The 17,457-nt window shown below is 40.4% G+C and overlaps 1 protein-coding gene across 2 annotated transcripts in view; it reads right to left on the reverse strand.

Moving 5' to 3' along the window:
• LOC310933605 (myosin-10-like) overlaps positions 1–17,457 on the reverse strand; it is a 55,171-nt gene that overhangs the window by 12,159 nt on the left and 25,555 nt on the right. Inside the window, exons 4-16 of one of the 2 annotated variants that reach the window (XM_083897124.1) lie at positions 14,295–14,322; positions 11,767–11,869; positions 11,191–11,220; positions 9,208–9,300; positions 7,786–7,849; positions 7,534–7,632; positions 6,749–6,892; positions 6,502–6,597; positions 5,411–5,529; positions 5,045–5,197; positions 4,764–4,937; positions 4,504–4,677; positions 2,168–2,282 (exon numbers count right to left, since the gene is read on the reverse strand). In XM_083897124.1, the coding sequence (XP_083753250.1) occupies positions 2,168–2,282; positions 4,504–4,677; positions 4,764–4,937; positions 5,045–5,197; positions 5,411–5,529; positions 6,502–6,597; positions 6,749–6,892; positions 7,534–7,632; positions 7,786–7,849; positions 9,208–9,300; positions 11,191–11,220; positions 11,767–11,869; positions 14,295–14,322 (1,392 nt within the window). The remainder of the gene's footprint in view (positions 1–2,167; positions 2,283–4,503; positions 4,678–4,763; positions 4,938–5,044; positions 5,198–5,410; positions 5,530–6,501; positions 6,598–6,748; positions 6,893–7,533; positions 7,633–7,785; positions 7,850–9,207; positions 9,301–11,190; positions 11,221–11,766; positions 11,870–14,294; positions 14,323–17,457) is intronic. The other variant, XM_083897123.1, reaches the window with a different exon arrangement.

The raw sequence follows: 17,457 nt of genomic DNA on the forward strand, positions 1-17,457 counted from the left end.
AAAAAAAAATCCCTTTTCTGTTTTCCCTGTTTATTGACAGAACTCAAGCCATAAAAAAAGAAAAGTGGGGAAAATATGTATCACATTACACAGAAAATTGAAATGAACATGTCATATGTCCTATTTTACTTTAACATTCATGTTATTCCTGTTAGAAACTTTAAGGCTGTGTACTTCTGCTGAATATATCACTGAATATATTCAGTGATTTGGCTTTGCCTGTAGGATTCTCAGATATTCCTTTTTTTTTTTATCAGTGGGTAAAATGAGTAAGCAGGAGCTTAAATCTCTTCTGGATCCAGAGATGTTCCTCGTTGCTATTTCTTTCCATTGGCTTCTGACCTGTGATAAGACTCTGGATTAAGTCTCTGTTACCGAGTCATTCGGATATTTGTCACTAAAAGTGCATCAGTGAGTCAGTATGAGGACTAACAACTGCATCATTTACAACTGTGAATATGGTGTCACAGCGTGTCGGTCTCATGTTAAACTGAAATAAACAATATTGAGCGTATTGAGCACTTAATACTTGGCCGATCACCCAAGCAACAGGTGTTGAAATAATGCAGGAGGAGTAAGCCACAAGCATCGATGGTAGGATGATCATTTTTAGTCAGGGGGGGTTAAATAGAGCAGTAGAGCAGCCATGCAAAGCCAGAGGGGAGCTGTGATGAGACTGAGGCGACCACCGAGCGCTTCCAGTGCAGAGAAGATGAAGAGGAGCACGTGGTACATGATGGTTAAGTCGTTTACTATCATTCACCTGGAGCTTCATGGAGCCCAGACACATTGTCATAGAAAGACGCTCTCTGAAACGTCTGAATGTCTACACAGACACAGGAAGAAGACAGGAGAGAGTGAGAGAGAAAAAGAACGCACACACACACACACACACACACACAGTTCTGTCCACTCATATATCCACAAACTTTCACAAGCACTGATTAAAACGTGTGTTATTAAAAGCTAGTGTTGCCCTGTCAGTGCTGGTCATCACTCAGGGAAAATATTAGTCAACGTGTTATATAACCATTATACTTTCCATTTGACCCTGCCAGTGATTCCGCATAAACAAAATGTCACATTAAAATAAGGATTACTGAGACCACAGTTTCCCATCTGGCTGGAACATAAACAGCGGAGGAGAAAATACAGCACGGGCAATAAATCAGTCAGCGAGATGTGAGAGGAGAGAGCGTGTGCTGTGCTGGCCCGTGGTTTTACCTGCTTTATATTATGTGTTTTTACTGGCGGGACCAGTAAAGTAGGAGTGAGTAGGTGTGAAAATCAAAAGCAGGAAAAACCAAAAGTGATTGAAAAGTGAAGGAAAGAATGCTTCTGCCTTTTGTCTCTCAGGTGTATAATCTACTCGGATTAAACGCACGTCTTTTACACCTAAAGATGTGTGTATACTGCACAATACATACTTATTGAAACCCCAGTGAGCTCCAGCACAGAGCATTTTGTTTAATATCTGTTTATAACAATCTATCTATAAAGCAAGTTGCGTCTGTCTGTCTGTGACAGGCATATCTCGCTGACCGATCGCCCTAAGACTTTGGATATGGGTTGAGCATTGGCCTGATGGTGTACATCCTTGATTTTCACATTTTTTGGAGAAATTAGAATTTTCAATGATTTATCACGCAACACCAGCCAGGCAGCGGCTCATCAACAGCAGCTGCGCTGTCTGGAGCAGGGAGTTGGAAATGAAGAAGCTGTCCTCATGGTGGGTGAGACACGGTTCACCGCAGAACATGGTGTTATACTGAAACAACGGTGTCCATTCACCAATACGCAAGCACATATTTATTTTGCATTAGCATGCTACTACTTTCCGGCTAACTTGGTGAACCTGTTTCAAGAGGTAAGCTAGCGAGGCTACGATTAGCGTTAGCGTAGGGCTAATAATACAAACACTGTGCGACCTCATCGGGCACAACGCAAATGTTTTCATTTCCGCATTAGCATTAGCATAGCTAGCTGTTTTGCGACTGTCAGTCACGTCGGTGTTTGCATTATGTTAGCCTTTACGTTCCTTATCATGCATTACCAAAACTGAAAAATCTTCTTCAGCTCCCACTATAGGAATACATACTTCCTATGGGCACTGAGCTAGTAATACAAAAGAGATCTTGTCTAAACAGTCACTTGTCGAGAGACTCACCATCTTTCCAGAGCTCAGCCACAAACTTGTCAGTCGACTGGTGCAGTAGCGTGGCCACGTTGTCATTTAGGGGATCCATGTTCTTCATGAGCCATTCATCAGCTTTGTAGTCCACCTAAGGAAAGATGGAAAAAACAGCAAACATGAAAACACAGCGGCCTGCACGTCAAAAAATGTAGGTTGAATTAGATTTTATTTATGGACCTGTTTAATATAGTGTGTAATTTAAATTTGTTGTTTTTTATTGTATTTTGCCACCAATTTTCACCACTGCAAATTCCCCCGTATGGATTCTAGCATACACGGCAGTAAACCCGTTTCTGATTCTGATTCTATGCCATTGACAACATCGCAAATGAAAGAATGCTTTCAAAATCCAGGTTCCGACGTCGGGCTTCAGGTTTCTGATGAAGTGTCACCGGTCTGTTGCTTCACCTGTCTGTAACAGTCTGTGTGTCGTATGTCTTCAGCTGACAGCCAGATCTGGCTCTAAGTGTTTCCAAACACCACTCTGCTGCTGCCGTTGTTTTAACTCCCGAGGGAGCAGCACCAGATGTGTGTGTGTGTGTGTGTGTGTGTGTGTGTGTGTGTGCCGCATGTGCTACGTGACTGTACAGTGAGTGGTAGGAGAAAAGTTCAGGGAATCAAACAATCGCATAAAAGACTCGACAAATAGGATTTGAGGAACTGTATTATGAGCGAGAGTAACATGATGAAAAGGCATGTGTCTTACGTCCACAGTGAGCAGAACATCACCCTAAAATGACACGGGTCAGAGAACCTGAGACCAGGAATGTCAGATCGCCATATGGATTTCATTGAAGTCTCAGAAAAAGCAAACTCACAGTGTTTTGACTTATTCTCCCCTTCAGTGTTGCTCGGTCACGCAGGATTTAGTTCATGACATTCAAATGTATTCTTGGCTTCAGCGACGAACACTGGGCGCTTGATATTTAGCCAAGTCTGGGGTTTTCACCTGTTTGTCATGATAAGGATCAGGTCCAGGACCAAGTATTTAGCCTCGGCTGAGTGACTCTCATGTACGAGAGAAAATGGAGACAGGTTAATCTAAATAAAATAACAGGATTGGGGTAAGATCTGATTGTTTTTACACTATGAGTGACAAGTTTTCTCACAGGAATATAGTGAAGCATAATTTTCACTTTGCAGATGGCAGACTGCCCGCCATACGCAAGGTGAAAGTTGAAAGTCTCCGTTGTGTAACCACCAGGCATCAAATTCTCACACACCAATGTGAAGCAGATGTGTGGTTTCCTGCAGAAGCTGGAACGACAACCGCGCTATTGTTTTCAGGCACTGACCTGGTTAACTGCTCCTTAAGAAGGTAAGTCTGCGCTTATGAAAAAGACCATCTCAGTAAAATATCTAATGGTGAGATTTATTTTGATATAATATCACTGCAACTTGATTTGAGATAAAAATGATATCAGCTGAGCCTATAAGGTAAATATTAGGTTTAGGTAGGAGGAGAACTTAAAATGTATGACTTTTATCCAACATGTTATATTGAGTATTTGCATTACCAGTTCATCGGTATTTTTGTTCTCCCCGTGTGTGCGTGGGTTTTCTCCGGGTTCTCCGGCTTCCTCCCACAGTCCAAAAACATGTGATATGGGGATTAGGTGAATTGGTTACTCTAAATTGACCGTAGGAGTGAGTGTGTGAGTGAATTGTTGTTTGTCTCTGTATGTGGCCCTGTGATGGACTGGCGAACTGTCCAGGGTGTACCCCGCCTATCGCCCAATGTCTGCTGAGATAGGCACAGCACCCCCCGTGACCCTCTGGTGAAGGATGAAGCGGTAGATAATGGATGGATGGATTAATTAATTAATCATAATAATAATAATAATTTCTTCATAAAATGCAGAAAATAATAGTAAAATGTTGATCTGTGTTAGGTTTTTATCAAAGAGAATTAATTTAATGTCATAAAAAGGCGTAGAATTAAGTAAATACTCAAATTTAAGAAGCTGAAATCACAGTTATTTTTCATTTTATTGAAAAAAACAGATAAACCACTTAAATGATAATTTAAAAAAATTGATAAAGCTTTCAATCAATTCAGTGTTCACTAAACTAATGCTAACCCCAGCTCTAACAACAAAGCAGGACAATAAAACTGCAGTTTTTGCAATTTGACAATTGCATTGACTAATTGTTCAGCCCAAAACATCCCAGAAGGAAGGAAAACACTGAGGGATTTGCACACTGCATTTATTTTAAAGTTTAAAAAGCTGCTTTCTAGTTGTAGCTCATTGTAATAAGTCCAACCAGAGCAGACACAACACAACCCTTAACAAGCCACATCTACGTACCTTTCCTGCGTAGTGAATGATGCAGAAGTCGGCTTTGTCCTTGAGCTGACGCGGTTTTTGGAACTTGGTGTGTGTTCCCTGCTCCTGCAGCACCTTGTCCACAAAGGTTTTGTCTGTGGCCTTGGGAAACCAGCACTCCTCGTCCAGCAGAGCCAGAATACCAGGAGGATTATTCTGAGAGAGAGAGATATTTGGTCAATAACAACAAATAGGCAGATACACACACATATAGTAGCAAAGTAGAAGTAGACAACACCAACCGGTCTCTCAATGAGGTCGATGCAGGGCTGCAGGTCGAGGCCGAAGTCGATGAAGCTCCACTCGATGCCCTCCCTCTGGTACTCCTCCTGCTCCAGGATGAACATGGTGTGGTTGAAGAGCTGCTGCAGCTTCTCGTTGGTGTAGTTGATGCAAAGCTGCTCGAACGAGTTCAGCTGGAAGGAGAGAATACAGCGCGAGTAAAGTTAATCGAACCCCCACTTTCCAACAATGTGCAACATTGTGGGGTCTTCTGATACTTTGTCTTTTTCAGTTTCAGCACCTCAAAGATCTCAAATCCGGCGATGTCCAGGATGCCAATGAACGACGCCCCCTGGCGTTTGGTTCTGTCCAGGGCCTTGTTGATGCGGTGGACCAGCCATCTGAACAGACGCTCATATGTCGCCTTGGCCAGAGCTTCGACAGCAAAGTCAGCCTGAGGGAAAAGGGAAGAAAGTTAAACCAGAGGGAGACTGACACTGAGTAATACATACTTACATATATATTAACATTTTGTGGAGTGCTTTTGACTTATCATGGTAGGATAATCCAACTTTAGGCTACAACTAGGACAGATCATCTAAAACACAGAGTAGACATAAAATCATATGTTGTTAGATGATATTCATGTCAGTCAGAGACACTGTACCTGTTCTTTGGTCTGTGCTTTCTGCACATAGTCTCGTCCCACTTTGATCCTCGGGGTAAGAATGGCTCTGGTGAACTCCATAACGTTAATTCCAAGCAGGTGGCAGAGCTTCTGTGCAGCTGGAGGAAAGAATTTTACTGCTTAATAAACACGTTCATCACTGCAGATCTTCATGTCTAAGTTGGACCCATTCATCCATCATCTGGAGTGTGGAACTTTTAAATATAAACAAATGTGGATGACTAACATCTCCACACGACGCTCTGTGTTTCTCAGCATAAGTGAGCGTTTAGTTCTCCCGTGACGTCGCCAGGTTTGAGACTGATAGACAACATTGCGCTAGTAAAGCGAGACAACTGCAAATACTTTGGGGAATGATTGAAAACACAAATAAGCTTTCAGGTAAAGGCTACAGAAGGTATTTCTACAGTACAGATTGTTCAGTAGTTTCTCCCCCAAACCGTCACTGCGCTACTGCTGTATACACACAAGTGCTCCCTCAGTCAGGTCTAATCGTGTTGAATGACAGATCCTGATGCAGCATACAAATAATGTTACATACTTTCTGTTAATGAAAGACCTAACAGAGGCAGAATAAGATGAAGATATTACGCCCAAATTAGTTACGTAGCACTCCTGAGTAAACCACACATAATTATATATTTGATTTTGATACTTATCCTTAAGTTAACGGTATGTGACTACAGTATATGATAGAAAAGACTGATCTGACGGTGCCTACATCATCCACATATTAAAAACATTCAGTTACCAGGGGGTACCATGTTTTTAATAGGACATGTCCTCACAGTGGATAGTGGGGGCGTGTGTGACGTGGATAAGAGAATGTTTTCTATCAGCTGCTGCGGTGAAGGCTGAAGGTTATGGATATTTTCTGTATTCATGAATGACACCATTGTGTATGTGTGAGTGTAATATGAAGATTAGATGTGATGTCATTGAAAGCCACAACAGTTAATATTTCACTACTCATTTACCTGTACAAATATGTAACCTATGATCAATATTTTCCTCATAAATTATGCTTTCTCACTCGCCCGCAACCCATAACCCATTTGTCCAGTGTTTACCTGTGTTCTCAGGCATGGACGCCTGATCCGTATTTCTCTCCTTTTTAAAGAGGATGTTGCCAAACTGCAGCACTGCAGAGACCACCTTCAACATGCCTGAGGAGGATGAGAATAGTTCTTGAAATAGTAATTAGTAATTGATGCCCAGAAGTAAAAGTAAAAGGGGAATGGCAGCGTACGTTAGAGAGAGAAAAGGAATGCAGAATGAGGATATACTATAATATTATAAGGCATATCTGCTACTCACAGACAATCTCGTCGTGGTTGAAGCTCATGATGTGCATGGCGTCCATTGTTTCCTGGAAATTATCCTTGTCCTGCTGACCAGGGATGGGAATGTTACCATTTGACAGGAAACGGTAGCTGTTGAAGCCTTCGAGGAGCAGGTCGGCTGCAGGAGGGAAGGAAACGGAGGTGATTTCCAAAGTTCTTTTATTCTGTTCTTGATGCTTTCACTTTTTTTGTGTTGGGCAGTAATGGATTACTCATGAATTTATTACTGTAATATCATCCCTTTACCTGGGAACAAGTGTTGTAATTTAAGAAAACAGTAATAATATTGTAATTACTCAATAAAGTAATTAAGAAAATAGTTCTACATAACTTTTTGACTGTTTTTACAAAAGTAATAGTAATACATAGACTAATGTAACTTACTTTTGATACCAATAAGTAAAGTAAAAGTGCTACTCAATAAAGAAATAACTTGTTGATTTTCCTCTCAAAATGAAGATGAGGAACTTTTCGTGTATAATATTTGCATCCCTTTTCAGTGAGTGACTCTTTAAATTTTCTAGTTCAAACAGTGGAAAACAGTGTGTTTTAACACCTTCTGCGTCATCACAAAACAATGCACTGTAACACTGTAAACAACCTAAATTAAAAGTTAATGGGAAAGAAAGATTTGTTTCCCGCTGCTGCTAATTCAAAACAGACCTTCCTGCAGCAAATTAGCACAAACTTAAAACCCACACTGTCTTTGCTCTCTCATTGTTTTCCTAATAAGCTAAATTGCTCCAGTCAGGCGCTCACTTCGGAGATGTTCTCCAGCTCCTGCCAGCAGGCGGTAAAAAATGTGGAAGGTCCTCTCATCTTTGGCCTGTCTGATGGCTCTCGACTTCTCCAGAAGGTCTGAGAGTTAAGAGTTAAGGAGTTGACGATAACATCATCGTCACACGAAAAAAAAATTGAAGCAGTTCACTGGGTTTTCAAGAATCTTAGCAACCTAGCTGCTATCAGCTACCAATCAATCATGGCAGAATTCAGTCAGTATAACGAGGATACAGGTTTCAATATTGGCTCCAACGATGTACCCTGTGACGTCAAAGTTGACTCTGATGAACTTCCCCTGAAAGAACAAAACCCAGCAGTTAAATTCACTGAAACAGCGCAAACTAATCAAAAAGCATATGATGTCATTGTGTGTGAGTGTGTGTGTATGTGTGTGTGTGTCATTTTTGCAGATGACAAAAAGGCAACAAAGAATAAAATGTCTATATTAGGAAAAGCCAGGTTAACACGTCAGAAAGAATGTCAGGCATGTCTGTGGTTTCCTGAAACGTGAAACGTGAGTGTGAACGTGTGTGTGTGTGTTTGTGTGTGTGAGAGAGAGGGACCATCTGTCTTCTGGTTTTCACAGCATCTCGTGTGAGCCAGCCAATGAATCATGAGGACAGAGGAACGCTCTGGTTAAGCCACACACAAAAATTCTTAAGTGCTCAGAACTACAATCTATCTGATTTCTGCGACCAATCATAACATCGTGAGACAAATATTACAAACACAGCATTAGTCCACTCAACGTAATCTACATTTTTCAGAAAATGAACGGTGAGTAAATACAGATTAAAGAAGAAATATGAACACGATTGGTTAAGCAAATATTCAGTTGAAATAAACACTCAAATTAGTTCAATTTGAAAAATACCTTCACTTTCATTACAGTATGTCTGCACAGTTAATACAATGCTACAGCCAGGAGCAGCAAGACTCTTACAAAAGGTAAAAAAAAGCACCTTGAAAACAAACTATTAATTTACAAAGTTATAGCTTGGTTTTATCTGCTTTATTTCCTGCAGGAACTTTATGAAGTGTTTGCCAAAAAACAAGACATAATGTGCTGATTAAAAGATTTCTTTTGGCGCTAAAGCTTCGTGTTCACCATGCAAACATGAAATATTGATCTTTTCATGGACCTTTCTAGTCTGATTTTGTCCTGAGTCTTATTTAGTGTTGTTGCGTTATAGCCAGTTTAAGTGCACTTTTAATTACTTTAAATCTGCTCCTATAATCAATAAAATAGCCAGAACTGACTAAGCTTATTTCCCCAAATATCAAACTACGGCTTTGCCTAAAGCTTCTGTATAATAAGACCAGTGGATTAAATTCAGGGATGAGGAAGTACAGATTATTGCTTGAGGGTGTCCAGCCAATTTAATTTAATTAAGTCAATAATGGTCTTAAAAATGTTGTGCTTGTGCACACATTTGCCGTTGGTTTAATCCCAAAATAAACACAAATATTAGTTCAAGATAACTAACAAATATCAGATTCGCAAAAACTTCTAAAATATTCCAAATTTTTTGTACACACACAACTTGAAAAATGAATGTCAATTTGGATTTAACATCTTTCCATTCCAAACGCTTGCTATACACACGTGTAAATCAAGAGAACGATGCTTTTAACAGGAAACCGTGAACTCACAAAGCGAGACGAGTTGTCATTTTTCACCGTCTTGGCATTGCCAAAAGATTCCAGGATGGGGTTTGCTTGCAGGAGCTGGCGTTCCAACTCACCCTGTGGAGAAAGACACAGAGGTAAGAATCCAACAAGCTGTCCAACGTTTCCAATGCCTCTCCAAATGTAATGGATCTTTAACCAGTTATTTATCACAATTGAAACTAAATCTATATGAACAGAACATAACAGGTAAATGACAATTTGGCCGAGTCGGTCTTTGAGACTATACTCTAATCAACTGAAGTACAATGTGATTTTTGTCAAGGGAGCTTTGCCGAGTTTAACGGGCCAAGACAACCAAACAGATTGTTTGAGTCTGCGAAACCACAAAGGCACAACAGGGAGTGTGTTCCAACACATGCCCTGCAGTCAGCGGTTAGTTTGGGTTGATGAGGGAGCACGTTCTTCCGGCCTGCACATTCCTATGGCTGTGATGATATATTCTGTCGATCCAAAGACTTCACCACCATGACGTTTTCTTTTTTTTCCTATGATGGCTTCCTCCGTAATCTTAAAACCTGGGTTGATAGGCGGTTGGGGACATTCCCCCAATTCCCTGAAACCTCTAATTCCCCCTACACATGACACACACACACACACACACTCCTCTATCAGTACAGAAATAGCACTTAGGGCTGGTGTGTCACCATCAGTCCCTGGACTTGAACTGACTCCAACACTCTTAGAAATAAGGGTTCCAAAAGGGTTATTCTACAAGGGCTGAGATTCTAGGGTTCTTGGTAACACTAATGGTTCCAGTAAGAACCATTTTGATCCAGAGAACCCTTTAAAATCCCCTTCCTGAATAAAGGGTGTTAAAAGGGTTCCACCAAGAACGTTTTTTTACCAAGAGCACCCTCCTTCATATTTCCCCTATACGGCCATAGAGTATAGAATTCCAGCCTCTTCTCAGGTCTGTTTTACCTCTTCTCTCCCAGAACATCCCTACTTAACCCCCTCTTCCAATCTCCTCTCCTGCAGCACATCTTCGCTCTGCCTTGATCTCCAGTTTTACATTCCTCTGGCCTGTGGTAAGAGGCAGTGCATATGCAACTCAGAGGGACAGCAGCATTAAAGGAGGTCAGTTGGGATGGTGTGCTCAGACAGGGGGGGGGGGGGGGGGGGTCGGAGCACAGTGAGCTACTGACTTGTATCTTCTCACTTGCAGCTACTGAAACACACCATATTATGCAGGCATTAACTCAGATTGTGTGTGCTCAAGGCTGCCGGGTTATATGATTCACTGTGATTCCACAGTTATTAGATTTACAGAGGACGCAAAGACATCAGGTATTGCTTTGGGGGAGACCAAAGCAGCCTTTAGATAAATCAACTTGAAGAGCGAGGAAGCCAGAAAAATATCAATTTTTATGTGGGACGAGGTTGGAGCAGAGTTTAATACTTTGTCAGCAGAGTTTAATTTGTGGACCTTTTGGGGCGAAACATCGTGGATTAAAAATCGGTGTTTGATTATTGCCTGGGCAACAAAAAACACATTTGGTGATATTTCCAAAGGCGAGGCTGTAGAAAAAAGCCAAGCCAATACTAATTGAAATGCTGCTATAACTACATGCATGCATCTAGAGGAAGTCATCAGTGGAAAACATGCACGGATATATGGACGAGTTGATCAACTGCCATCAATTTTCAGGTTAGTTTTGACTATTATGTGTTTCTAATGATACATCTCTATTTTATTCTATAAGACTGTTTTATCATTAGGAGCCTTCTCATTTAAATAAAAGATTCCCTATGTTTCAAACAATCACATGAGAAGACTAATCCAGCACAAACAAATACCTCATAAAGAAGAAGCTTAGATTAGTCCGTCAAAGACATTTCAGGGGAGAGATTTGAGAGATTAGGGCATGCGAGTGTACACAAACACCAAAAAGGACAACACACTTTTTTTTTTTTTTTTTTGAAAGAAGCGAGAGAAACACTTGCCTGTAGCTTGAATGCTTTGGGAGATTCTGGCTGTTTGTTATGGATACACAAATGCAAGGGTTAAAAACCTGAAGCGCTCATGTCAAGACACAAGCCACAGGAAACAGACAAACACCAGTAAACGCAGCAGGAGCTGCACTAGCACAGAACGCCACTGGATTGGATGACGTGAAGCAGGAGCAACGAGGCTACAGGGACATCTAGCAGGTTAGCTACAAAACACTTCATAAATTCACATTTTGTTGGAGGAAAAAAATGCCTTTTCATTTTCTGGCATCAATAGATAAGAAGATCGATGTAAAATCCTGCCTAAAGTGTAAAAATGGTATAAAATAGTTCATCCCTTACACACTATACACATTCATTTTCTTCTCTTTGTACAGAATAAACAAAAACGAGATAGCAAAATACTCTGACCGACAGAGCTTAACACACGGTTTGCAGTCGTTGATTACCGTCGATGTAATGTCAAACTAACTATATAGATTACATTCATCAAGGAGGAGAGGAGAGGAGAGGAGAGGAGAGGAGATGAGAGGAGAGGAGAGGAGAGGAAGTGGGCAGTGAAGCTCTCACAGGAATGTTGTGGTCTTTGCGTCCTTTGTGTGAGGAGGCAACGTGGGCCAGGTACTGGATGACCTTCTTCGTGTTCTCAGTCTTGCCAGCGCCTGATTCACCTCTGAAAGGAAATTCAATACAGACATCATGGATGTAGATAGATAGATGGATATATAGATAGATGGATAGATGGATACATCTTAATTAGTAGTCAATTAACACACAACTCTTATTGGTCAGTATGGCTGGATGAAAACCATGAAACGAACAAAAGCAAGAGAAAACAGAAAGTGCGGGAGAGTAAGTCAACAACTATCGCGGTATGTGTTGCTGATTTCTAAATGCATCCATTCCTCTGTCAGTTGGTTTTACTGGAGAAACGTGTGGTTAAAGTGGGCCACTCTCCAAAGTTTCCAGGCTCCGTATCTAATGATAGCTGTGTTCAGGCAAGAGCCATCCACAGCTCAGGTCCCAAAGACCAGAAAACCAGGGCCAAGCAATATTACATCTAACTACATACCAGTGGCTTTAGTCTAGCTGGCAATTAGCTCAGCGGCGCAAGGAAGACGGCAGTTTTAGCTTGAAGCTCATGGGCGAGTCCTTGAACGCAGGATGCAGGCGTAAGCGAGATACAGTAGGTCAAGATAGTTACACATCCAAGTTTGGCTTGTTTCGCAAATGTTCCTGAAAGATATAATCATTCACTGGCTTTTTTCACATTATATCCTTTGCTCTCATGCAAAAGGTGTGATTAAGTGGGTTAAAGCAGCCATTTATGGTAGCAGGAACCTCACTGTGAGTGTCTATTGTCTCACATCTTCAGCTGATTGTTACGTGGGAAATTCTACAAGTTCTTGGCCTCACGGGCCGCTCCCTGTTCTGTGGTAAAGAGCGTATAGACAAGCTGACACGAGAACAATTCTTCACTTTCTGTGTGTATTTCTGTTTTGTGTCATCACTGTCCGAGCAACTGAACAACAGAGTTATGAGCTATATGTTAAGTCACAAGATCATCTGCCACAGCGTGTTCGGATAGTGATGTAGGAGACAAAAGCCTTAGCGCTCAGTCCTGTGTAAGACAAACGATGTTTAACGTAGGTTAATCCTTTGTTTGATCCTTTATGGGACCATCTGTAAGTACCACAGATAAACACACATTCAGTATAGCTAGGGGCCATTTTAACTAGATTAAAAGTGGTTGTTTACAAGGTTTGTGCATGAACACAGGCCATATGGTTGTGGGCTAGCTTCTCTAATCCCTTTTCACCAAGATCAATACTTTAGAGGACGACAGATCAATACAATAAGTACTAATAAAAGACAACAAAACTAAACTCGGGTAGCAGTATTTTTGGTATATTAAGTCTTTCAATGTTCATGTAGTTGTTGAGGATAGTTTACGCTGATGGGTAATGACTCTCTGTTGCCAACTCAAATATTAACATACAATTACAAAACACTACCGTTCAACAGTTTGTGGTCACCTATACATTTCTTTTGTGCTTTCCATTAAAAGTCACTTTTATTCCTCAAAAGAATTGAAAAATGAATAGAAAATATAGTCAAGACATTGACAAGATTAGAAATTATGACTTGTATGTTTTCAACTGCGCTAACAACATTGCACAAGGGTTTTCTAATCATCCAATAGCCTTCTAACGGGATAAGCAAACACAATGTACCATTAGAACACTGGAAATGGGCCTCTATACACCTATGTACATATTCCATTAAAAACCAGACGTTTGCAGCTAGAATAGTCGTTTACCACATTAACAATGATTCGCGAGTCATTTACTGTTATATTCATTGAAAAAAGTGCTTTTCTTTCAAAAATAAGGACATTTCTAAGTGACATTAGAAAGCGATTTTCTAAGAGCCATTGTCTGTGACCAAATTAGCTTTGACTCCATGTCTGTTTCTTGGAGGCTCTTCTGCCACCAACAGAGGGAGATGTTTTCTGAGCGTGAGACAGATTATGCAACGGTTCATTGGCGGGGGCAACTCAAGCCACACTGGAAGAGTGTGGCACTTAATTGTGCGCTGTCATAGTGGATAAAGGCAGGGCACCAAACCGCACTCTTAACTCCCTCAGTTTTGGGCTTGAGCCGCCGCACAAACCAGCTTCCGCAAAAAGCTATTTGAAACCGGTCTTTAAATAAAGCAGGATGATGGGAGCCGGCCAACTGACCCAGGGCAAAGGAGAGATGAAAGAAGATGGAAAAAGGAGGGTTAGTTCAATAAGACAAAAAGATCGGCAATCCAAGAAACCCCGGGAGCAATGAGCCGTGTAAAGTGCTTGCACTGAAGTTGTAATGCTTAGTTTAACTGTTCACTATAGGACAGGAATTGAGACACTGCCTTTGAATTACAGAATCCTATTAAGGTAGAGCTATATAATCTTCATCTTGTGACAGATTCGTTATCTAGCCCATCGAGTTGCATGATCAGCAGAAACAAGTGTCCTAACAGAGATGTGACCTCAAGGCAAGGTGAGGACAGACGAGGAGGATAATTAAAAGAGATTTAAGGGTTGGAGTACTCACGTGCAAAGGATTGATTGGTCCTCACGGTCTGTGTTAAGAAAGAAAGAAAACAGAGTCAGCATCTTTCCATCTTTCTCTTGTTGGTTTTTACAATAATTGCAATGACAAGATTCTGAGGTAAAGTTGTTGGACCTGAACTCAATGAAAAGCAATCAAGTAATCAAGAGGCAAATGTTGGAGCTATGCTAGACATGATCACGTTGTAGGGCAATGTTTCGTGGACTGTGTAAAGAATAAACTTCACATTCAAATACCCGTTTCCTCAGTCTGTTACTCTACTCTACTCTGCAAAGCCATGCTGTGCAATGACCATGAAGTGACACTGAGGTTAGTAACTGAAACTCTGACAGCTTTTCATCACAGAGGAATTTAGACCAAAGTCCAGATGACAGGATTCGCTTTGCCAACTTGAAGTGTGTGACCTCTTAACTCTAAAAAGATCTCGCTGTGCCCCACAGAGAACTACAAAGACCAGAACCCAGAGGGACCTGACCCTGTTAGCAGAAACTGTAGACGCCCGAACTGGGTTAGCCCACGGGTAAACAACACCTATGTTGCCTGCTTTATTTGATAAATATGAAATATAACACTGTTACAGCAAGAATATGACGATACTTCACTTACTACAAACTAGAGCTGAAACAATTAATTGATTATTAATCGATTACTAAATGAATCGTCAACTATTTTGATAATGGAATAATCGGTTTGGTTTGAAGCTTTTTTCATTACTAATTTCTGATTGATCGTAGCTTCTTAAATGTGAATATTTTCTTTGTTTCTTTGCTCCACATAACAAAGAAATCATTAAAACTGAATTAGTTTGATTTGTGGACGAAAACAAGACGTTCGAGAACATCGTCATTTCCAGGTTTAACAAACACTGATCGTTTTATGGACGAAACGTTGAATTGATTAATCGAGAAAATAATCGACAGATTAAGCGATTACAAAAGTAATCATTAGTTGCAGCTCCAAATAAAAGCTGTACTTGCAATATCCTCACAACTACAAGCTACATTACTGGAGGATCAGGAGCGGATGCTTCTGTTGTAGATAAAACTGGGGCTGTGTCTCGTTGCATAGAAACTGGAAAGTTGCTTAAAATCATGACTGATGAAAAGCAGCAGCTCTCAAAGATAAGTCAGGGAATACATCTTTTTAAGAAATGTCATTTAAAATATTCTATGCAGTTTCTAGTGAGATATTACATAAACGTTGGCGTCTAACATTGATTCACATTTTTCCCTAAATAAAGTGACCTATTGCTTTTACAGTGTGGTAAACGCTGGTGACTAATGTGCTCTGTGTGAGTGAGTATCTTCACACATGCAAAGACTTCCCTGCACAAAAATACTGAAAAACAACAGTTAATGATAGACACTTGTGCACTTGTGTCCCTGGATGACGACATAGCCTTGGAAACACGGGTCAAATTTGACTTTGCATTTCACAGCCACCTCTACATAAACCTGATGCTTATCAGGTGCACCACATGCTGACTTTCATAAGACCTTAGGCCTAGTCTGGATTGAGGCACGCAACACACTGTGTAACCCAGCATGAAAATGAAAACCACACACTCACTTCACAGCCGCTCAGCAACGTCAACTCGGTTTCCACTGATTACAGAGAGAAGAAGCCGTTTACATGTGTGACCTCATGGCTCTGAAATTAGCACCTGATTGCAATCTAACGCAAATGAGGGAAAAAAAACCAAATCTGCGTATCGTGTACTTTGGATTCAAACGTTTAAAAGTAAGTGCTTTTCTAAATACTGCATGACAAGTAAGTTCTTTCGTGAGAACAATCCTCTGGTGGAGAAGAATTTGCAGCATGTTTTGTGCTTCTGGCAGCGGTCATTTGTTTGTAATAACAGTGACACGAGCAGCCATCCATGACGTCGTTGTTGCACAGACGAAAACAAAGCATGAAAAAGTAAAACATATTTATGGGCCTGAACTGAAGTTAAACACTACGGGGGGATATTTCAGTGTCTGAGTGTCTTTGTCAATAAATCACAGTCAGAGACAGAATAAGTGCAGCACTACTGCTGAATCATCACAAACAGCTTTTCTTCTCAATATACTTCAATCCTAAAATGAAGAAAAAGATGCATCCATGAAAGTGACACACACACATATACATTTGCACTCTATCCCCCTTTATCCAGCTTACCTCCTAAAAGGTTCCATTTGATGTACTATCCCTCTGCAAAGACTCATCCCCTCCACCCACAAACCCCGCAGATTTCTCTCTGATAGACAATCATTCCTTATGATTTCATTCCACTATAAGGTCAAATTACACACTGAACCTCAAGTGCCAGAACAAAAGGGGGGGTCTCTTAAAATGTCGTCCATGTAACACATCCATCAATGGAGGGCAACCACAATAATATCCAACAAACAGATGCTTTGAATCACCACAGCCAAGATATTCCTGTACTTCAGGTATGTCTCTGTACTGACTACAGTGCATATATGTACACATGATTGCAAATTTCAAGTAATTCCAAGATACTTTTTTTTTGGCTACACTCAGGAAATGGATCATTTCCTGATTTTTAAAAATTCATTAAAATTTATCCTTAAGAGATATGCAAACATTTTCAATGGATTCTTGTTCAGGGCGATACCGACTATTATGATGGTAAATTTCAAGTCATTCCGAGATACTTTTTTTTTTTTAAGAATAAACTCAGCTCACTGTCAAAGTGTATCAGGGCAAATGGATCATTTCCTGATTTTCAAAAATTAATAAAAATTATTCCTTAAGAGATATGCAAATACTTTCAATGGATCCTTGTTCAGGGCGATACCGACTATTATGATGGTAAATTTCAAGTCATTCCGAGATACTTTTTTTTTTTTTTTAGAATAAACTCAGCTCACTGTCAAAGTGTATCAGGGCAAATGGATCATTTCCTGATTTTCAAAAATTCATTAAAATTATTCCTTACGAGATATGCAGATATTTTCAACAGATCCTAGTTCAGGGTGATACCGACTATTATGATGGTAAATTTCAAGTCATTCCGAGATACTTTTTGTTTTTGAGAAAAAACTTAGCTCACTGTCAAAGTGTATCAGGGCAAATGGATCATTTCCTGATTTTCAAAAATGAACGCTGATTATTAAGGTGTAAAAGTTCAAGTCATTCC

Source organism: Microchirus variegatus (genome assembly GCF_963457635.1).
Source record: "Microchirus variegatus genome assembly, chromosome: 10".
Lineage (NCBI taxonomy): Eukaryota > Metazoa > Chordata > Actinopteri > Pleuronectiformes > Soleidae > Microchirus > Microchirus variegatus.